Source organism: Quercus lobata, chromosome 2, assembly GCF_001633185.2.
Source record: "Quercus lobata isolate SW786 chromosome 2, ValleyOak3.0 Primary Assembly, whole genome shotgun sequence".
NCBI classification, from domain to species: domain Eukaryota; kingdom Viridiplantae; phylum Streptophyta; class Magnoliopsida; order Fagales; family Fagaceae; genus Quercus; species Quercus lobata.
The window spans coordinates 102,171,102-102,195,653 of record NC_044905.1 but is presented as its reverse complement, the minus strand read 5'-3'; the positions used below and the strand labels follow the sequence as shown (position 1 = coordinate 102,195,653).

Sequence of the window (24,552 nt, the reverse complement as noted above, 5' to 3'; positions counted from 1 at the left end):
TGCCTAAATTTTGGATAAGTTACGCTCATATGTGTAAATCATAATCTCATAATATATCGAACAAGACAAAGTTTTGTGAAAGATGATCATGGGGCAAGCTGGACTCGAGCATTTCCAATCAAACAATAAAAGGCTGGAGGTATGTGAAAAAGGTAGATTTGATTCAAGTGAATTTGCAAGAAATTGCATCTTAAACAGTATAACTTCATTAGAAATTTTAGAAAATCATAACCAACTATATAAAAGGGTTTCAGTCTAATATTTATTTAAATTACAAACACTAAACAATCACATCACATGTCAATATAGTAGTCTTAGTAGATGCTCATCACATTCATATGTCATTTTAAAAAGTAGATAAACAAGAAAGTTTTAAATCCTACAAACCAAAAGTTGGGAGCAGACCCTCGACCACTTCCATACACAGGATTGCTGTGAACAAGAATGAAGCCAAATGCATTACATTTGAAATGCATATAGATCGTAACCACTGTTCACTAGCATCTTCTTGCCATAATAATTAACTCCACCATTGCCTTCAATATGTCTCAAATTATCTACATTCTCATTGTTGAAGGGAAATTTTGTCAACATTGAGCACATAGATATTGCAATACTCTCTAACTATAGCCACTTCAATGAGTAACCAAACCAAATGTATTTCCAAATTTCAACCACAATTATCAGTTTAATTTCAAGACATACTTCAACTCTTAAGTATTGAAATTCAAAGAGCTATTCAACCATGCCAATGGAGAATACCTTCAACTTCAAGCATCTGCATAAATTTAAAGCTGTTAGTCAAGCTAGGCTTCTAGTATGTACAGTACATTTCTAAATGCTTTCTAGAAGCAATACTTTCTCTATATAGACAAAAGTTCTCATTATTCAGAAATTAAACAAAAATTCATGAAATACCCATATAAGGTCAGTTTGGCTACCCATAACTGAAGTGAAGCAAGATTTATCTTACATGGTATAACTTAAATGTTCAAGAGTTTTCATGAAAGATTTAAGACAATCGTAGCCAACTATAAGGAAGGTTTCAATCCAACATTCATGTAATCACGCACATTTAAACGATATCTTGAAAAGGAAAGAAAATCAATTTAAATATTACAAACTCAAAGATGGAGCAGATATTTCTACCACTACCTTATCCAGAAGAACCGCTATTAAGGAGATTGAAACCATATAGAACTTAATCTTTGTTTAATAGCATCATCTTGGCATTCCAATGCACTCCACCATGATTGATCAGCTTCAATACATCTCAAGTTGATTGCATTCTCATTGTTGAAAGGCAATTTTGTCAATATTTGGCACATGGATATCTTAATACTCTCTAAAGATGGCCATTTTAATGAGTCACTTGTCCAAATTCTTTTTACTCTTGGAAGATTAGAAAGTACTAGCATCTTTAATCTTGGAAGCACATCAGGTTCCAGCCCAATATTCTCAGACTCTGTAATTATCTCTTCAATTTCAGGACATTCTTCAACTTCTAAGTGTTGAAGTTTAGAGAGTTCTTTAATCATGCCACTAGAGAATATCATCTTCAAGTTCAAACATTTGCATAAAGTTAAAATTGTTAGCTGAGATAGGCTTCCATAATGTACCGGACCTTCCCAAATGGTTTTTAAATTTGGAACATTATTTATGAGCATCTTTTCCAAGCATATTAACGCACTTCCTGTTATGTTATTACCATCAACAATTGTTTCAATTTCATTGCACCCGTCAATCAAACAACCTTGCATCTTGTTGATACTATCGACACCAAAATCTGATAGTCTTGAAGCTCCCTTGTGCCCAATCAATTCAAATGCATGAGTTTTCAAAAGTACCTCTGAAATGATAGGATCTACACCTTCACCATTTGCAAATTTCAAACAATTCATATTTTGATATTCAAAGCAACCAAGAATTTTATAAAGGGCTGTGTCATGGTAACCAACAGAAAACTGAAATGTGAAGCAGGAAACTTTCCATAAATGGCTCGTTGAGATAAAACTCTTAAGACAATCCACTGTAGGGAAGCAAATTGAAAGTGAAGTCAATTGCATCAAGGTAGCCACTCCCTCAGAAATAGCCTTTACAGTTAGCTCCCAACTTTGATTATTTGAATCCACAATTATTTGTAGCTCTTCCAATAAATAAAGACTTGAAAAGACATCTCGACAAGATTCTACATCACTTGAATGTCTAATGCCAAAATTCGACAATGACATACGTAAACACTTCAACTGAATCAAATGTCTAATCTGAATTGGAAAATGATTAAGCCCAGTGTCTCGAATATCAAGCACCTCAAGATGCTCAAGTCCATTTAAGTGGAGTTCCATTAAAGAGATGCAAGAATGCAAATATAGCGCTCTAAGACACTTCAAGACGGATATAGTTGATGGTAATAACGTAATTCCAGTGCCATGTAAATCTAGAACTCGTAGATTTTGCATGTATTGAAAGAATAAATCAGGAATCTCTTTTAGTTCCCTATTTCTCTGTAATAACAGTGTGGAAAGCATATTGCAATCTGGCATTTCCGGCAAAGTGCCCAATTTACTATCCATCAAGGAGATTCGATTCGCTTGTTGCCATTCTACCTCATCGGGAACCTTTTGCAACCCTCCATGGGGTTTCACCAAAATATTAAAATTACATCTTCGAGAAGAAATGTTAAGTGCCATAGTTCGTATTACTTTGTTCATCCTCACATGATTCACCTTTTCACTCTTCTCTAGCAAAGACACGCTGATAAGTTCGTTCAATATTGAATGTCCTATCCCACGTGCAACTCTAAACTCACTTGCATCATGAATGAAACCTTCAACTGTCCAGCATTCCAATAGAGGATCTGTATGAATTTCATAGTCTTCAGTATATAATGCACAATAGAGAAAGCAATCCTTTTGACCCTCATCTTTCAAATTTTCATAACAAAACTCTAAGCACTCAATCAATTCACCAATGCCTTGGATGTTGATACTAGGCCATCTCCGCAACCTTCTTAATCCATCCCTCCAAAGGTGAATGTTATCCATTCTTCTAAAATAACTTGCTACCTTATCTATCAAGAGTGGCAAACCAGCACATTCAATAACAACTTCCTTGGCTATTGATTCAACATTTGGAATATTGAAATGTCGACCCACCTTTACCTTGAACATATTCCATGCATCAGCTTCAGACAATCGTTTCACTTCTAATTCCCAATGAGTATTCATATCAGAACAAACATGAAGATATCTAGTTGCCAACACCACCTTGCTATCCATTTCACTTCCATACATTCCTATCAGAGACAGATCAAGAGTGTCCCAAACTTCATCCAAAAGAAGTAGATACCTTTTGCTTTTTAACTCTCTCCATATTTGTTGTGCAATTTCAGGCTCAGTGATGCCTTCCGTATTCAATTTTAGCCGATCTGCAATTTTGTGTTGCAACTTTTCTAAACTCAAATCCTTTGATACAGTTACCCAAATAACAATATCAAACATTTTAGCAATATCTTCATAGTTATTTAAACTCTTCATTATGGTTGTTTTTCCAATTCCCGGCATTCCCCAAAGTCCAAATCTTTTTACATTCTTATCTCTTAGATGGCCCAGTATTTTTTCAACAATTGAGTGGAGAAATGGCTTGTCTTCTGGTTTGGGTCCATGCATAATTATCACACGCTCTGGCAATTTCTCAACTAGCATTCCTATCTTAGACTTTTCCTCTAACCAAAGATTATGCAGTTCATCACACTTCTCTGCGATGATTTTGCTAAGATCTGTGCATGACTTGCTTGACCCATGCTGACTCCGTCTCTTTTTATTACTTTTTTCGTCATTGTACTTGATTTCTAGTTCTCGCACCTCTTCTTCACTCTTCATGACCCTAGAAATCCAGGCTTCACATACTTGATTGACTAGCTTTGTCTTTGTTTGAGCCAATATATCATCCCTTCTGGCATACAGCTTCTTTGCTTCCTCTTTTAACCTTCTATGGTTGTCTTCTAGATCATTATCAGCTTCATTATCAGGTTTGCGCCTCATGTTATTGACAATATTTTTCACACAGTTGTAGGCATCCTCCCCTGCTGCAGTACCCACAGCAGAAGCTGCAGCCGAACCTATACCAGAAGCTGCTGCCTCAAACATATCTGTTTTACAACAAAAAGGAATTCAAGATGCTAACAAAACTCAAATGCAGGATGAAGACTTTTCAGTTTAGACAAGTAATAAATAAAATATACAACAACACAAACAAGGATGTGGTTAGTCAAAAGATGCTGAGTGGATTTAGCAATCATGTTAGTAGATGACTCTCACATGGTAAAATTATAGAATCAAAGCACAGTTCTCACATTCTCATGAAGCATCTTTAGACATGGAGCCTATTTTTAATCATTGACAACCAAGCGTTAGTCCCAATTTTTTGGGGTTAGCCACATGTATTTTTTTCGCCATTTTATTCTATTCAAAATCATACTTTCTATTACTTAATTGACAAGTTATTTTTTACCACAACTTCTATTTATATTATTTTAGCATTCCTTTACCTTTTTTCTTATCAAAAATCATTCCTTTACTCTCTTTGTTTTTTTTTTTTTTTTTTGCCATCACACTTGAATCAACTCACTCTTTCTCGTTAGTGCATTAATCACTCTCCTAAGATCATAAACAAACATTCTCAAGTAACAATTTTAATCAATGAAGAATTATTCATTCATGGGCTCTTTATTTTTTTAATTTTTTAATTTAATCTCCTCTTTTTATTTTTTTGAAAACTTCTCCACAAGAGGATATAGATGGGGCGATTCAGGTGGGATCTAATGTAGATTCAACTTTTTATTCAATTGTAGGATCCGGACGGTCTTGGGGGGGGGGGGGACCACCATGGCTTCTCTCTTCTTGAGAATCCATACATCAAATAAATTTCTTGTTAAGTTATGGACTTATTTAAAAACGAATAAACCAACAATTCCAAGAAATCATACCTTCTACCAAAATCTAATATTAAAATACATACTTCGCTCATGGAGCACTTTCAGTCATAATTTATTTTTGCGCTAATGTTTTAAATATTAAGGCCCTTTTTTTCCTACGGATTTAATTGGCTCAAGCACATATGCATTCCACATCAAGTTGGCATATAAATCAATAACCCATTAGTCTAATATATATATTATACGTCACTGTATGATTTAGACATCAGGTCACCATGCAAAAATTAATCTCTTTTAATATAAGCAAGAGTTTTTTTTATAGAGAGAGTAACATAAGCAATAGGGGCATTATAGAAAGGGGCTTTGATTGTTTCACATCTAAGAGTGTCCACACTCCTTCACATCCTGTCCAAAGAATTTCATATCATGTAAAAAATGTGGAAATTTGGTAGGAAAGTGTGAACATTATGCGAAACATTTTATATCAAGCAATGCAAAACAATAATTAGCCTATGCATGGTGTCAGGTACCACCAATTTTACTGAAAATTTTCACAAATAGAGGTAGCATTAGCAATCTATGTGGAATGTGCCACATCAAACACCATGTTCTTAATTTATTTTTATTTACCATCCTAAAAAAAAATAAAACCCACTCATGACTAACAAGGCTTGGCCAAAACTAACTATCCAATCAATCTCCAAATTTGGTGGCAGGTTCATTATTATTATTTTGCCACCAATAGTTGTGGTGGATATGAATTGCCGCTCAAAGAAGACCTCTTTGACAAGGCATCCAACATTATCTCACAAGAAATTGTTCGGTAGAGAAGAACTCAATCACAATGTCAACACCTAATCCATAGCTTCAACCCAGACGAAACAATACCCAAACCTGAATCACATAACTTAATTCCCACCACACGCACGAGAACAAAGCTAAAACAAAAGCATCAAAACAAATTTAGCAACATAAGGCAAAGGGGAACAATCCAAGTCAAATTTAGAAGTTCTAGACAGCTAGAATTTTTAAGAATTAGGGTTAGGTTTTTGTAGAAAAAAGGCTAGAAAAATTGTAAGGAATATAGGGTTTCTAACAAGGATAAAGGAATGGTAGAAGTTTTGGAAGAAATAAAAGGAAAACCTAAGGTTTGGTTTGCAATTACAGGGCTGTGAATAGCAACCCTAGCAGAGTACTTGGATGTTTGGGGGTTTGGGTCTCTGTTCCATATATACGTGGTTTAGGGTTTGAAGTATTTGGTTGTAGAGATTTATAAGTGACATATTATTATGAATGTGTTTGCAAGGTTTCAAGTTGTTGAAAATTCTCCCGGTTTGGTTTACCTCCAGTATTTTTTTAACTAGAATCTCCTTTTGTTTTAACTAGTAAGTTGCCCGTGCAATGCACGGATAATTTTGTGATATTTTATGCAAGACGGTTTTGGATAATATTGTGCATACATTATAAAGGAAAAGCAAATTAAATTAGAGTAAAGAAACTGTAGGGATGTTAGGCCCAGGAGTCCATTATCTGTTTTTATATAGGGCCCGTGGCCCAAGCCGAGGACTAGGGATTGTCCAAGAAGGAGAAGTTTTTGTCAGAAGAGATAATGTTAGTAAATAAAGGGGTTAGTTTTGGTTATAATGGCTCAAGATGATGGGCAGAGGATAAATGCCTCCTCGGCTAACCAAAGCCAAGGTCTGAGGAGGTAATCTATCGACCAAGGTAACGTTCCAGGAAGTTCTGTAGGTGTGGATAAGCATTGCAGAGACACCAGACAGGGAGAAGTCCTAAAATATCTAAAGAGAAAATTGCTGCTTTCACATTAAATGCATTGCAGCTAACTCTTTGACCACATTAATGTGGAGGTGATACCTAAACAGTGGATTTCAGCCTTACAATTACTACATGAAGACTTATGGGAGGTGCTAATGGGACAAGTATCAACATCAACCACCTAGCATGCATGTGGAGGAAAAAGATAAAAGGAGAAAAGAGTATAAAAGAAGGAAGGAGCAATGAAAGAAGGGGATCGAGAAAAAGAGAAAATGACTATAGCATTAAGAACTGACTTTGTAACCAAATCTAAGGGAAATATATAAGAACAGATCTCCTCGGACTTTGCCGAGGAAGATTATCGTTATCATAAACCTGTCTATTTTCATTCTCTTGACATTTGAATTTGCTTTGATATTAGTCTGATTCATTAAAGCCCAGTGTTCCAACCCACTCTCTACAAATTTATTACTTTGGGCTTTTTGGGCCTAAGTCCATCCACCTCTTGGGCTAGAAACTCAAATCTGGTCTTTAAAGAAACATATACATTTTGAGATATTAAAAATTAGTTTAGTAGCTGCATTGCATATTTGTAGCCTTCTTAAAGTAAGATTAATTTGTTTTTTTTTTTTTTTAAATCATGAAACCAAAAATAAATGCAAAAAAGTAAAGGGACTATGAAAATCAACTAATTTGTGTTGTTTTCACATATTTCATATCATGAAATGAAATTATGTCCAACTTTCTAATCGTCTTTCATTCATCGATAGTGTAACATTAAGACATGATGTGGGCAAGTGTGTATGCATGTGTCTTATAGATAATTTAAAATTAAATCATGGTAGAATATGGCTTTACTTTGCGCATCAAATATTCTCTCTACCTATATGCCCAAAACAAAAACTATCCAACCAAATTACCAAACCCTAAATTATATTTAAGCCCCTAATTTAAAAAAGAGAGAAAAAAAATGACCCAAAGGGGTTTCGGTGTCTTTATAGTGGTGGGAGGCCAGTGAAATGGAGGTGGTGACCCCTCGAATTCCTCTTTCTCTATATTTCAAATGTTTTGCCAGTTTCAGGTCTTTTTATTTTTTTAATAAGTAATAAAGATATATATTTAAGAACACTAACTTATGCAAAAAACATAAGGCAGAGAGAAAAGCACAAAGGGAAAGAAAGAGAAAAAAGAAAAAAAAAAAAAAGAAAAGAAAAAAGAAAAGAAAATATACTAATTACACAAGAGAGAGCTAAGGAACAAAGGGAGAGAATCACTAAAGGTGAGTCCCCAAACCCTAGACCAATCAAATAGAGAGTCACTGAAAGAAGCCAATAGCTGGTCATCCGAACTTTCCATGTCCTCAAATGTCCCTCTATTTCGCTCCCTCCAAAAACACCACATCAAGCATAATGGAGCTAAATTCCAAATGCTAGACACATGCTTTCCAGGCCACTTTCACCAACCAAATAAAGTATCTGCAACCGATCTTGGCAAGACCCAAGAAATCCCAAAATATCTAAACACCAAACTCCACAACCGATAAGCCTTACCACAATAAAGTAACAAATGCTCCACCGTCTCCCCATTACAAGGGCACATGATAAAACAGTCAACAAAAACCATCCCTCTTCCCCTCAAATTGTCACCTATAAGGATCCTATCCCATACAACAGTCCACACAAAGAAGGAAACACGCCGAGGAACCTTAACCTTTCAAACACCTTTCCAAGGAAAAATAATGGGCAATGGGCTTCTCAACTTATTGTAAAATGAACGGATATCAAAATCCCCATTCTTTGTCAACTTCCATCACATACGATCTCCATTCTCAATGTGAGGTAGATTTGAACCCAAAGTACAGAAAAATTCATCAACACCACCCATTTCCCAATCATTTGGTCTCCGAATAAAATGAACATTCCAGCTTCTCTGTTCCCTTATCCCCAACCGTTCAAGAGAAGAGACCACCAATGCCTCTTTATTGGATGCAATCCCATACACACTCGGAAAGGACAATTGAAGTGGAGAATCCCCACACCATTGATCTGTCCAAAGCTTAACTCTGTCTCCCACCCCTACCACAAAGCGAATATTTTTGCTAAATTCCTCCCACCCCATGCGGATACTTCTCCACAAGCCACATCCATGTACCCCTCTACCAAGCTTAGAAGTCCATCCCCTCCATTCTTCCCTAAACTTGAGAGCCACTACCCTTCTCCAAAGCCTTGTCTCCTCAATCCCAAACCGCCATAACCACTTCCCTAGTAAGGCTTTATTAAAAGTAGTTAATTTCCTTACTCCTAACCCACCATTTTTCAAAGGTGCACACACCTTGTCCCATCCCACCAAATGTATCTCGGAGTCCCCCCACAGGAAATCCCTTTGCAACCTCTCAATTTTATTGGCCACATGCGTAAGGATGGTAAAAAGAGATAAATAATAAGTGGGGAGACTAGATAACGTGCTTTTAAGCAACGTTAGTCTTCCACCTTTTGACAAATACATCTTCTTCCAATTGGCCAACTTACGCTTAATTTTCTCCAAGATAGGATTCCATATAGTAGGGGACTTGTGGGACGCTCCCAATGGCATACCAAGATAGGTCATAGGCAAAGACCCAATCTGGCATCCCAAAATCTCTACCAAGACATGAACATTAGGAACCTCCCCAATGTGAACGATCTCACTCTTCAGCGCATTAACCTTTAAACCTGTAACTGCCTGGAAACAAAGAAGAAGCATCCGAACATGTACAATCTGCTCCTCATCTGCATCGCAAAACAGAATCGTATCGTCCGCAAACAAAAGATGTGAGACACATATCCCTCCACCCCATCTACCATCAGCCCTAAAGCCTCAAAACAAACCAGCTCCTTCAACTCTTTTCATCATCTTACTAAAGACCTCCATCATAACCAAAAACAACATGAGAGATAGCGGCTCCTCTTGTCTCAATCCCCTCGAACTCCCAAAAAAATCAGCTGGAGACCCATTAAACAAGACCAAGAATTGGACAGTAGATATGTAAGTGCAGATCCACCTACACCACCTCACCCCAAATCCCATTCTCTGCAAAAAATCAAGAAGAGCCTCCCAGTTCACATGATCATAGGCTTTCTCAATATCTAATTTACAAATAACCCCCAGAATCTTACTCTTCACCCTACTATCAACACACTCATTAGCAATGAGAACTGAATCAAGTATTTGTCTACCACCTACAAAACTATTCTGAGACTCAGATATCAGCTGATCCAAAACCTCTTTCAAGCGGTTTGCCAACACCTTGGCCAAAATCTTGTAAACACTCCCCACCAAACTAATACGTCTAAAATCTCGAATATTGGATGCACCATTCTTCTTAGAGACTAAGGCTATGAAAGTTGCATTAAGAGATTTTTCAAACTTACTGTGTAGATAAAACCCTTCAAACGCAACTAAGACATCTCTTTCCACAACTCCCCAACAATGGTGAAAGATAGCCAAAGAGAAACCATCAGGACCTGAGGCTTTATCTCCTTCCAACTCTTTGACAACTCAAAGAACCTCCTCCTGTTCAAATCTTCGTTCAAGCCAGTTCCTCTCCAACCCCTCTATCTGATCAAACTCCAAACCTTCTACAAAAGGCCTCCACTCCTTTGTCTCCTTGTACAAGTTTTTATAAAACTGTACAGCTTGGTCTGCCATCTCCAATTTGTCCTTATAGATAACCCCATTCACCTCCAACATTCAGGTCTTTTTATTTGGTAATATATAGTGAAATAGTGCGTTTTATTTAACAATCCACAACATTCTTGTGTCTCTCTATCTCTCTCCAGGGCTTATAGATGATTTAAAATTAAATTATGGTAGAATATGGCTTTACATTACACAACAAATATTCTCTCTGCCTATATACCCAAAACAAAAACTATCTAACTAAATTACCTAAATCATATTTAAGCCCCTAATTTAAAAAAGAAAAAAGGAAAAAAAAAAAAAATTACCCGTCGGAGTTTTGGCGTCTTGATGGTGGTGGGAGGCCACTATAACGAAGATTGTGACCCCTCAGATTCCTCCCTCTCTCTTTCAAATGTTTTGTTAGTCTCAAGTCTTTTATTTTGGTAATATATAATGAAATAGTACATTTTATTTAATAATTCACAACATTTTTGTCTCTCTATCTCTCTCCAAGGTCTTATCTAGTTAGTTATTACTATTAGTCTTTACTTTTTTATTTTATTTTTGCTTTTTTAAAAATACTAAAATAGTGAGTATGCTAAAAAACATGAAGAATAGAGAAATGTGTTGTGTAAGCTTAAGCAATTAATGAGATATAAATGAGATAACAATAAAATAAGTTAATGTGAACTTTTGGATAACAGTAAAAAAAAAAAAAAAAAAACTTAATAAAAGAGGTAAAAAAAAAAGGCTAATAGCAAAATTAGAGCGCCGCTTGTCAGGATCACATGCACTCTCGTATGAGGTCTTTACTTTTATATATATATATATTGATGAGAAACTATCACATCACCCATTAACTAAATAAAATATGTAGTTTAAAACTCACTACCACTTGCCATAGTATATTTAAAATAAAAAGGAGATGTCCCATTAAAAAAGTACATTAAAATAAAAAGGAAATGTCCCATTAAAAAAGTACGGGATGTAAGCCAAACTTAATTTTCCCTATAGTTGCAGTCCACCCAAAAAATGATATCTTTCAAGGGATCCTAGCACCCCAAATGCTCTTTCATGGAAAAGAGTGTTATGTGAAACCCCTAAGGGCATTATGATAGGAACAAACCTTAAATATCCCAGTCTTTGTTGGCATCCACAAAACTCGATCTCTACCATGAGATGAAGGCTAGTGTTTATAGAGCATCTCAAAAAAAAATTTATAGCTGATTCTAGAGCATCTATAGAGCATCTCAAAAAATTTATAGAGCATCTCAAAAAAATCCCACCCCCCACTAATACCTCCACAAACTAACATCATAATGTCCCTTACTCCATTGTCCATCCTCCCCACTCTTCTCCATATTTCACCTAAATGAGCCTTCTCTGAAGATGATTCTTTTCCACTACAAAACTTCAAATCTACTTTCCTTATAGGGGTTGATTAAAAGAACTAAGCTCTTTCGAATACCAAAACCACCCTCGTGGGGTTGATTTTGTGATGGACCATGATAAAAACCATAAGCTTCCACAATGAAAATGAGTAACAAATATCTAATGCAAAGCATTTGAAGCAAGCAAATTCATATGGCTGAGTATATCTTGATGAAGCCAAGCGAACAAGTTCCAACTCCAAGCAATGCTATAGTTAGAACATATTATCAAATATTTTAGGCATGTGATCGATTGATTTAAAAGTTAGTCAGACATGTGGAATAAATGTTGTATTAGATATAGTTTGTGATCATTTAGCATGTGCTAGGAGTAGTGAGTTTGCTAGTTATGATGTCATCATAAGTAACTCTTATTGTATAAAGAGCCATGCTATGCCATTGTAAAGATAGCTTTTGATAATTGAATGAAAAAAAAAAAAACACACTAGTCTTTGTGACTTGTGTTTTTGGTTGAGCAATACCTCTCAACCCGCTACTCATTGAATAACTCTCTTCCCTTGCATGCAACTTTGACTATACTGCATCAAAATCATAAAACCCACATTGCATCAACTGTAAGACATTTAGATAATATTTTAGAAAAAATAAATAAAATATAACATATAAAATTATCATTTTATGAATCTATAACATTTTATGAATCAACAACATTATCAAAAAGAATACATACCTCAATCTGCTCTTGCAGCTTTGCTTGAATTAGACTTCTTTTAACAATCATCTATATCAGTTTTCTTCCTTTCGTTCTCCTTTGATATTGAATCTTTATCATCATCCACTAACCTTTAAGGAGATCCTGCTTAAATAAATAAAAACTATTAATTTATCAAAATTCCTCAATGTTGTTCATAGGGATGGAGAAAATTTGAAAATCAGAGATTTGGCTAGACCCTTAATCAAGTTCCTAGCAGGGGATAGAATAGTGTTTGATGATGCCCACTCAATAAATGCAAAACTATCTAGTGCGATTCTAGACAAGGCTTGGAATTGGGGCTATGCAAGGTTTCATGAGCTTGTTACTACTCTTAAGTAAATTGCCATGGATTTATATTGGTGAATGTGATAAGATTGTATGAACTCTCTCTAAATCAGGAAATTTTTCTATCTCAAGTGCTTGGGACTAAATTTGGCTAAGGAGGCCTATTGTTAATTGGTATAAAATTGTTTGGTTTGTCAAACTCACTCCAAGCCATAATTTCATTAATTGGTTGGCTTTGAGGGAAAAATTTCATTGAAAGGATAGTTAGTTGGGGAATTAGTTGTGACATTTTATGTGTGTTGTGCAGAGCAAGCATTGAAAATAGAGATCACCCCTTCTTCAAGTGCCCATTTTCTCAAAAAATTTAGGGGTCATAAGGAATCAGGTAAAGACTAGGATTGAAAGTATTGGTGTATATCCCAGCTGTAGCGTCAACAAAAAAAATCTACACAAGATGGGGCATCTCAGATGTTGAACTCAAGCTTAATACTAGATCTGTGTGGCAGTACAACACTCTAGTAGTTACAGAGTTCTAGCTGATTTTCTGTGTGGATATTTGGTTGTTAGCTTTGTTGCTTTGATTACCTTGTATTTGGTTAGTTAGCTGCTGAGATTTTGTGCCTGGTCCGTGTGTATGTATAATTGGACTTGGCTGTGTAGTTTAGCTGGTTTTGTCAAGTTGTTGTTTGGGGTTGCTTGCCCTGTGTTGTAGCCTTTGGCTGTTGTGGCTGGTTTTGTTGCTTAGCAAAAGTCACTAGATTATCGGGCGGGTGTATTGGGTCTTGTCTGGGCAGCGTAAATACGTGGAATTCTTAACCGCTCACACCCGAACTACATAAATCTCTATGTTGATTCTGCTCTCTTTTCTTTCCATTTCCACTAACATTTCTTAGATTAGAAATCTTTAACATACAGACTAGACTAGTCATTTTCTCCAACCAAAAAAGAAAGCCATATAATTACTGAGGAACAGGACAAAGAAGACTAACCCTTAATAGAATCAGTATTAGCACTAGTAGCTGCAGCTAGAAGCACCCACCAACACGGAGATGGCGATTAGGAGCTCGCTACAATGTCCAATCTTCGACTTCTGCCTCTCACTGCGTATACTAGACTACAAGTCTTGAATGTTGACCTCAAAGTTTAAACAAAAGATAAAGTGAAGCACTCCCAAATTTTATCTTACGCTGGTCCTGGGCCTCCTGGCAAACGTACCGGCCCTGTCGGGAATGGAGGAGAAAATGGGCATTTGATGCTAATTTACAAATTATCAGTAAAATCTCTATTTTGAAATTATTTAGTAAAATCACATGTTTTTTAAGATTTATTTTAACAAAATCGAGTTTGGTGTAAAACTTGATGTTCTTAAAATTGAATTTCACTTAAATTTTCAAAAAAATATAAGTGGCAAAATATGCATAGACACTTATAACTTGATTTTGTTAAAATCGAGTTTTAAAAATAGAGACATTTTGCTAAATAATTTCAAAATATAGGCATTTTGCTGCATAATTTACCATATGTATATTTTGGTAAACTGTAATAGACATTTTCCTATGGTTTAATAGCAACTAGTATCTCTATATATATGCACGGATATAATTAAAAACAATATCAATTATATGTCTCAAATTATACAACTTTTTTAAAATATGTTCAAATTTTACATGGTATTAGCTTACATTTTTTTAAATCATACATTTCTAGAATTTATAATGGTTTCTCATCTATATATATATAAAACCGAAACCTTTGCTGGCACCACAATTTTCCACGTCAGCACAATATTTAAAAATAAATAAAAATTATAACTCCTCAAAACCCTGGTAACTTTACCCCTATCTCAAGTTAAGAAATATAAAACCACGGTTTCTGCAAACTCTCTCTCTCTCTCCAGACGTAGGAAGCCCTAAAGCATTCAAGATCTACAAAACCGTAGCAACCTTACCCCTCTCTCAAGTTAAGAAATATAAAGCCACAGTTTCTGCAAACTCTCTCTCTCCAGACGTAGGAAGCCCTAAAGCATTCAAGATCTACAATGCACGGTATAGATTTTAGCTTATAAAGTTTAGCTTTTGTAAGGTTAGTTTTGTTTATATATTAATTAATACATAGTACTTTGTTTACCATTGAATACTCATATAATCAATTTCCAATTCAGTGTTCAAGAATTAAACCAAAATTCTAACTGCGCTATTATAAAATATTATTATTAGTATGAATTTTATGGAGTTGCGGTGTTCAAGAATTAAACCAAAATTCTTTTAAATTATCTATAATATTTTGTCCTCTGAAAATTTTATCTCTTTGATTTTAGTATATTGTGTTTCTTAAGCTATAGAGAGATTTTCTTTGGTTTCTGCAAACTCTGTCTCTCTCCAGATGTAGGAAGCCCAAAACGCATGGTATAGCATTCAAGATCTACAACTCACAGTATAGATTTTAGTTTATAAAGTTCAGCTTTTGTAAGGTTAGTTTGTTTAAATATTTAGTCCTTACGTTTAGGTTTAGGTTTTAAGAGATTTATATATTACTACTATGTGGCTGAATTTCCCGTGACATCAGTTTTATGTTTTTTTTTTTTAATTTGTTTTATGTAAGATTAGATTGTTTACATCAATTCTTTATCTCAAAGATAAGGCTTTTATTTCTACCGCAAGAACTATTTAGGTATGTATCCCTTGCAAGCACACATGAACTTAAATTGTCTTTTAATATATGCATGCTTTATTATTTTCTAATAGTTTTTTTGTGCATTGCACGGGTTAGCGACTAGTTATATATAATGAGAAAACCAATTATATATATATATATATATTGAAATGGTTTTAGACTCTTTGATTTTTGTACATAATAATTCGCTTACCATAAAATTTAAAAACATAGATGGACATGTGGCGAAAAATTGGACTCCAATTAAAATCCAATTTAGAATCTAATTAGATTTGGACTCTTCAATTTTTACATTCAATAATCCACTTGGCACAAAATTAAAAATTAAATTGAACAAGTGACGTAAAAGTGAGAATCTAATTAAAATCTAATTGAATTTTCTCTAAATTTTGGCTATTAATGCATATATAGATTATGAGATTAAAATTATAAAAAATAACTAATATCTCTTAAATTTAATGAGTATTTTTCAAGAAAGATAATTGTATGAGTAAGATAATTCCTAAAATATTTGGGTAAATTACAAATTACACCCCTAAAGTTTAGGGGTGTTTGGATTTTACACCATGGAGTTTCAAAATTTGGATTTTACCTTCTGAAGTTCAAGGGTGTTTGGAATTTACATCCTAATGTTTTAGAATTTGGATTTTACCCCCTAAAGTTTGGAATTGCTTGAATTTTACACCCCAAATTCTGGAACTTTAGGGTATAAAATCCAAACACCTCCAAAATTTATGAAGTAAAATCCAAACACCCCTAAAATTGAGGGGGTGAAATCTAAATTTTGAAACTTCAAGGTACAAAATCCAAACACTTTCAAACTTTAGAGGTGTAATTTGTAATTTACCTAATATATTTTAAGTTTTATTCTAATATTACAACTCACAACCAAACTTATTAATAAGTTTGGTTATTCCCATATAATACATTTTATTATTAGTATTAAAGATTACATCTCCTATTATAATCCTCATTTAGTGTACCAAACATGACCTAATTATTTGAAAATATGGGTTCAACCTAGTTGTGAAATGCTTGTGTGAAAGTACACATATGTACTAAGTTTTAGCCAATTAATTAATACAAAAAGACAACATGTAAAATTGAGTAAGCTCTCTACTATGGTGTACGTTACATATCTATTGTTTGTAATTTTTTTTTAATTATTGTTAAATTATATAAGTATTTTGAATTCCTTTAGGCTTTATACCTTATCCTACAAAGTTCATTATGATGGGCCCAATCTTGATCTTCTTCTTCCCTAAAAGAGAGTATCTACGTCAAAAGTCTTGTAATTTAACTAATCACCATAGTCCAATCCCTCCACCATTTTTTTTATTGAAAGGCAAAGAATATTATTCAAAATTAAAAATTAAAAAAAAAAAAAAAAAAGAGAGTACATCATGAAGAAGAGTTTATTCAACAAAATAATGATTCTCTTCAATCCAAGTAGAGAAATCATCAATGTCCAAAACATATTTAGCTAAAAGATGAGCAGGTCTATAACTTTACCATCTCACATGTGAAAATTCAACTCTATGAAAATCAGACATCAAACCAAATACAATTGGTGCAATTGAAGAGGGAGGCAAGGAATGCCCACTCAAAGCCTGGAAGATGATCAAAGAGTTCCCCTTCAAGAATAAAGTCTCTAATTCCCACAACATGGGTGAAATGGAGGCCAGCCTCAAAGGCTTTCGCCTCTGAACCTATAGTATCCATAGTAGCTTAATCTTTTTGCTTAAAGCTACCACCACATTTCCTTTATCATCCCTGATAATAACGCTAACACCTCCACTGTTGTATATTCTGGTATTGTACTACTATTACTATTGACATGTGTAAGTATAATATTGTATGTATTTTTCACGGGAATATTGTATGTAATTGAACATATTATTTTATTTCTTTGTATCAACTATGTTTTGTTAAATTCTAATAATCTAGCGCTAAAAGTTATAACTTTACACTTTGTTTATTTCAAAATAAAATATTTTTAGATGCAAAATATTTTAGATGCAAATTTTTTTCAATAAACAATTTCATTTTATCGTGTCTGATTGCGAACTTGAAAATATCATGGAAATAATTTTAAGTGTTTGTTTTACTGTTAAATGATTTTTTTTCGGATTTTCTTAAAAAATAACTATAAATCCGAAACTATGTTATTAGTTAGACAACGTTTCAAACTATTTTCGTTTCTAACAATTTGAGTCCAGAGAACTCGATTTTGCCATTTGAAAATGCACTTGGATATCGAGTGTGAGACACTCGATTTTCAAACTCGAGTTTCTCACACTCAATTTCCAAGCGCATTTTCAAATGGCAAAATCGAGTTTCTGGACTCGAATTGTTAGAAACGAAAATAGTTTGAAATGTTGCCTTACTAATAAAATAGTTTAAGGGATTTGGTTTTTTTTTTTTTTTAAATCCATTTTTTTTCCTAGTTTTCAAAACGACAAAACCCACCAAATGCAAGCACTGATGCACAAACCACCATACACCACCCCAAAATCCAGATCAGGAAGGAAAAAATAAAAAACACAACCACCAAAACCACCATCAACCATTCATAAAACAGTCACCCAAAACTAACCACTAGCAACCCAAAAATCTAGATCAGAGAGCCAACCCCCCCCCCCCCCTCGGAACCTAAATTAGAAACCCAAAAAGAAACCCCATGAACACAAACCTAATATGAAAATCTAAAAACCCAGCAAACTTACCAATAACAAGATCAGAGCAGCCACCAAAACCCCATATGACCATCGCTTGTCAATTGAATCCTAAAGGACAATACGAGAGATAAAAGAAGAGGGAGGGGAGGCTTTGTAGGAGGAGGAGACAGTAATGCATCGATGATTGGTGGTGGTCGGTGGGTGGGTGAGAAGAGAAGAACCAAAGTGACAAAGGGAGAGATGGGTTAGTCGAAGAGAGAGAGGGTGAAAGAGTTGGCTAGGTAAACAAGTAAAATGTTTTATGCTTGTTTTAAGCGTAAAACGTTTTACTTATTTTAGGCTTGGTTTTATCGTTTAACTGTAAAACATTTTACAACTGACCACATTTTACACCAAAACAAATACCGTAAAATGTGTAAAATATTTACTTCAAAACAAATGGAGAGTTAAAAACACGTTTGAATTAATTGTTTATATATTATCAATGAATCACAAATATGAATTTGATATTAAATAAAACTAATTACAAGCTTACAAAATATGTTCTCAAGTCTATTTCGTTATTTTTTAGAGAGTATACATAGAAAAATATTATATTATATATAATTAAATCGAGAATGCATGTTCATAAGTTTGTTCACGAATAAATTATTATACTTGAGTTTTGATTGTTTAATAATTAAGCTTAAACTTGTGCTTGAGTTTAACTTGTTTGCTATAAAAATAAATAAAATAAATAATAAAAAACATGAACAAGTTTGGTTCTTACAACCATCAGTTTAAGATTGCGCTTAATTGTTTTGATGAACAGATTGTGCTTAATTTGAATAACTTTGATTTTTCGTTTTGATAGTGTACTTAGTGCTAAACTTGTAATGGGGGTAGATTTGATAGCAAGAAAAAGATGTGGAAAAAAAATGCAAAAGGCAATATGGGCCCCAACTCATGTTAACTAGGAAGTCTGCACGGAAAATGTGGTTAGGAAAGTAGAGCAAATTAGTAAATTCAAATTAATGGGTCCCTGCTCATGTTGACTAAGGCTCCGCTTGGGAGTTCATAAAGGAAGGGAATGAAATGGAATGATCATAAGAGAATAGAAAGAAATGGAATAGAATGGAATGTATTTAAGTAAGGGAAATTAATGGAAAAAAATGGAATGTAATGGAATTAAGTAACCTTGATTGGATGTTTTAAAATAAACGAATGGGAATGAATGAAAATGAATGGAATGTAAGTAATCTTATTTGGGAGCAACATGGAGGGAATGGAATGGAATCATTTTATGACAATAGTACTATTAGACCTCTGTTTTAAAATAAAGAATTGAATATACAGGGGTATTTTGGGAGTTTTAGTAAAAAAATCAATAAATCTAATTTCATTCCTCCCAATTTCGAGGGGAATGAAAATTTGAGGTTTTAAGGGAATAGAGAGGAATGAGTGTTCCCTCCTACCCATTCCATTCCATCCTACTTAAACTCTCAAACAAGGGAATGGGCTTTCTATTCCCTCCATTAAAACTCCCAAACGAGGAAAGGGAAGAATATTCTAAAATGATTCTTATCATCCAAAAATATGCTTTATCTATTATACTAACTCATTTTACAATACATCCTACATCTTAATTTTTATTTTTACATACAACCGATTAAAATAATATAAAAAAATTAATAAAATAATAATAATAAATATTCTTCTCTCTTTCCTCCCGTTTTATTTTTCTCTTCACCCACAACCACAACCACAACCACAACCATAACCACAACCACAAATACAACCAACCACCACACACCCACAATCAAAACTAGACACCTCCTGAGTTGCCACACCAAAAAAAAAAAAAAAAAAAGCCACCTCCACCTGAAGGTCCCCAACCCACAACCAACCTCCACCGCTACCATTGCCACAATCACAATCATAACCAACAACAACAACACCACCACTACCATCAACATCCACCACTGCCAAATCCATACCCATAAACCCAAATAAAAAAAATAAAATAAAAAAACAAAACAAAACCAAAGTCAGATCTATTTTTTGCCACAACTACCAAACCCAAGACTCATGGTGGCCAATTACGAGCAAAACCATGGTCACTCACGAGCACCAATGGCCCCACACCAACCAATGGCAATCTGAACCCACTTGAATCCCACCTGTGATGATCTGAAACCCACGACCACCCATGACGATCTGAACCCACCCACGGCAAGCCACAACACCCACAAGCACCCACCGGCTCGTGGCAATCTAAATCACGGCCACCCAAAGCCCAAAAGCCAATCTGCCACCACCAAACCCAGCCACCGATTCAACTCCACCACCAAAATGCTACCACCAAAACGCCGCCACTGAACTAGCATTCACCAATTCAAAGAGAGGGAGACCAAGAAGGGGAAAAGAGAATAGAGAAATAGAGAGAGAAAAGTGGGAAACAGAGAAGAAAGATATAGAGAAAGAAGAGACAAAGATGGAGAAGTGAGATGAAGAGGAGTGGGAGAGAGCAAGAAAGGGAAAAAAGAATAATGTGAGAAGGAGAGTTAGAGGAGAGACAAAAAAGAGTTAATAAAATAATAGTATTTTTTATACAACTTGTGAATAGTGAGGAATACCTCACTGTAGCAAGGTGGGAAAAAAAATTGGGTTTAGCAACTGGGATGGAGCTTGTCTTTTAAGGAATTAGGTTGTAAAATAGCAACTGGGGATGTTTACACCCCCTAATGCCAGTGCTCTAAAGGTCTGTGTGGAAAATGTTAGGATTAAGATCAAGTTACTTAACACTATATTTGGTAACTTTGGTTGTAGCTAGGAAAAGGGAAGGGAAAGAGAAAATAAAATATTTCCCTTTAATGTGTTTGGATATAATATAAGAAAGATAGGATAGAAGAAAATGTGAGATTTCGTCTTTTCTTTGTTTGGTTTGTATAAGGAAGATAAAGGAAAAATGCATGCTTTTACCTTTGTGCCCTTATTAATGATGGGGAAATTCATATATTAGAACACTTGCAAATTTTTAAAAGTGTTAAAAGAAAGATTAGTCATTTTATAGTATAAAGTGGTGGAGCCTAAGTAATTATTGCTATCCCTTTATCCCATTTTTTGCCCAAATTGGGCTGATGCAAAAAAAGTGACCAAACAATAGAAACATTACAAGAAATTTGTACTATTACGGTGGTTTTTTTGTGTCGGGTGCAAAAAAATGCCTCTATATGTCACATATTGCGGCATTTTTTTGGACTGCCGCTATACATAAGGTCTATTGCGGCGGTTTCTAGGACCACCATTATAAGTATGGTTTTTTGCGGCGTCCTACAGCAGGGAGACATAAAACCACCATAACATATATGTTTTAGCGGTGGTAACAGAGATATAGCAACGCTCCAAAAACTCGCCGCAATAAATATATCATTTTGAGCAGATGTTATAATAGCGATAGAGAAAAATGCTGTAATATGCAAGATGTAGGGGTGTTTTGAATGACCGCCGCAATAGGGATCCTTTTTGTGCGGTGCCTTTTCTTAGTTATAGCAACGGGTTGGACCGCCGCTATAGACCTTTAAATCTCCAGCCCTAAAATTTCCCTTTCCCTCTGTTTTTTTCTGTCTTCCCTCTTATTAGGTTTTCATTTTCCCACTTATTCACTATCACTCTCTCCAATCTCTCACTCTTTCCAAAACCCTCACTTCATCTCCGTCTCCACCGACGTCACTTCATCTTCGTCACCGCCGCCGTCACTTCATCTCCGCACTCACCATCGAAGCTTTCAATCCGAGCTAACCCACTCGCCGATTTCACTCATTTTTGGTAAGTTTCATTTTAACTTTCCTTCATTAGATTGATCTGTTTCATTTTAACTTTCCTTCATTTTTTGTTTTTTTTTAATTTTTGATCGGTGCTTCTTGGTTTCCTTCTCGGTGCAAGGAATGTTCCATCTGCATCTCCATCTCCCAATCCAAAGGTACTTTCCCTCTCTCTCAGTTTGGGTTTTTTTTTTTTTTGGTTCTATGATTTTATGAATTTAGTTAATTCATTGGGTGTTTGAATTGGTATTAATTTATTCTGTTTTTGGTTAATTTTCTGAGATCTATTTGGTTAATTTATTGTGTTTTTTTTGGGTGTATGAATTGGTATTGGATTTTGAGGTTCAGTTCAGCAAGCTAGTGTGAGATTCCGACTGTGCACCAAAAATGAGAACCATTATTTCTGATTCATTGGTAAGTTATACATGCACTCATTGATTGAAGATTGTACTATAACTACAGTGATAAACTGATAGGATAGTTAGGACTGTTTAAAACTTAGTTTAATTGAGTTGTATCATTGCTAATTATGATTTAGCATCATAATTAAGTTAGAATTTCTTGGATATCTATAAACTTTCGAGGAGAAATATATATTGAGATAGATCATAGAAGTATTAAAAATTGAATTGTAGTATATATTTCATATTTTCATTCATGAGGCAGTAACATATATGGCTAAAGTCATTTGATCTACCATGTATGGTTGGATTTTATTGCAAACCAAAGAAAATAAAATTAGAAACTAAATAAGGCTTTTAGCACTACTTATATTACAACACTTATAATTAATGACAAAGCAATATAGCTTCATCTAATGATGCAACTCAATTAAACTAAGTTTTAATCCCAATTAAATAAACAAAAACAATATTTTCTTGTTGGCATATCTGCATGAGGACTGTGAGTTTCCTTTATGTTCTATCTTTACATTGCAAACAATAACAATATTTTTTTGGTTATAGTTTCACTCTCCTTCGGAGCTAAATGTTCTTTAGGTCAGCCTAAGATCATACACCATGACATCAAGGAAGCTAATATTCTTATTGATGATAATTTTGATGCAAAGGTAAGTCTAAACAGCTAATATTCTGGTTTTTTTTTTTTTTTTTTGTTTGTTGTTGAAAGATTCTGGTTTCTTTTTATTACTATTGAATTTTTTTGAGTCTTGAAAATTGTTGTTTTTGGTTCCTTTAGAAGCTTTAGATCTGTCTACATCCATTTTTGGACTTTGGGTATCTCTTTTTGGATTGCTTGTGGTTGTTGCTTTGGCTTTCTATACATGCTGTTTAGACTTACACATCCTGTTCAGCATTCCCTGCTTGTTGTTTGAGCAAAATTGTAGTTTTTCTTTAGTCTCTAGTGCTATTAAGTTATGCCAAGATTTCCCAACTCCAAGTAAAAAAACAGAACCAAGAATTAGAGGACAAGGAGCTTATTGCTATTAAGTTATTTGCTTTTGCTGCCACCGTTGTCTCCTACCTTCGTTTGCGAGATGATGTATCTCATTGGCAATTTGTTAATCATCATTAGGGTGAGATCAAAGAAAGCTGTCTTACATGGTTACTTGGTCATTGTTGAGGGGAAAATTTTGATGTTCCCAAATAGAATATGGGGTAGCCAAGCCGAAACTCGACGATGGACCCTTGAAATAAAGCCCAAAGGCTATTGGTGTGGTGTAAGTCCGCCCAAGCAAGAGATAGAGGCTGCACCCTAACAAGAAGACAACAATAAAGCATAATAAACATGTTAGTGTTGTTAATTTGTTATATTATTAGTCCTTTTACAGCATCATAGTTCAAATCAATCCTCCAGCAGTAAGGGTAAAATTACACTTAGTCCAGAAAAAACAGATTTAAACAGTCCAATGGTCAATGATTAAATAAGTTTAGGAATGTGTTAACTCCTGGGGGTCCTTGCATGTCTCGGTCAGTGGAGTTCATTATACTTTCAGCTATCATTACATCAATGTGAGGGAAAAGTTCCATTGTTACATATACATTATATCCTTCAACCATAAAATAAAAAGTAAAAATTAAAGGTTCCATGGGAAGAGATAGTTTCTAGAACATTATGGCCTTCGTCATAATAATACTAAACAATGATTAAAGGCTCCATAGTTACAAATAAAAGAGGAAAAAATGGATGGAATGAAGGGAGAGAAAGATCTCCAGCTCAATGCAACAAATATCAAGCTAAGATTTTGGTTGGTATGTGTTTATAAGGCGTGAACGAGGTGAATGTGGACTGTTTTGAGTGAGTGGGATAAAATTAATACCGTGATTGAAGCTTTTTGTGAGTAATGGGCTATTTGTGTCTAGTTGGAGGACATTTTTTGAGTTGTGGTTGTGTAGAGGGGTGAGAAGAATATCTGGGATTAGATGAGTGTAGGCTGAAGATGATGAGTGCTGAGTTTAAGAAGAGCTGAACCACCATCAAAAATGGCCAACGAATCCAAAGTCTTAGAGGAGGGTAGCTGGGTTGTCTTTATGATTAGTTGCTTGTGTTTTTATAATGGAGCATAGGGAAGCATTTATTGACAAGAATCCAAAAACGTATGACTACTCAGAGGTGCTGAATCAAGGTCAAGCTTCTT

At 34.7% G+C, this 24,552-nt stretch overlaps 1 protein-coding gene across 4 annotated transcripts; it reads right to left on the bottom strand.

The window, feature by feature from the left end:
- Window positions 1-259: 259 nt before the first annotated feature.
- Window positions 260-13,926, bottom strand: LOC115977600 (probable disease resistance protein At1g61300). Of its 4 annotated transcripts, none has more exons than XM_031099540.1 (5): window positions 13,792-13,926; window positions 12,494-12,619; window positions 12,285-12,336; window positions 1,153-4,150; window positions 260-778 (listed from the first exon to the last, which is right to left on the bottom strand). In XM_031099540.1, exons 2-4 carry the CDS (start codon window positions 12,542-12,544, stop codon window positions 1,176-1,178), a joined length of 3,078 nt encoding a protein of 1,025 aa, XP_030955400.1. In that variant the 5' UTR covers window positions 12,545-12,619; window positions 13,792-13,926; the 3' UTR covers window positions 260-778; window positions 1,153-1,175. The 4 variants fall into 4 exon arrangements, with proteins under 4 accessions (XP_030955400.1, XP_030955398.1, XP_030955401.1 ...); XM_031099538.1 differs by having other exon boundaries at window positions 1,156-4,150; XM_031099541.1 differs by having other exon boundaries at window positions 261-778; window positions 1,156-4,150; window positions 12,285-12,341.
- Window positions 13,927-24,552: the final 10,626 nt, after the last annotated feature.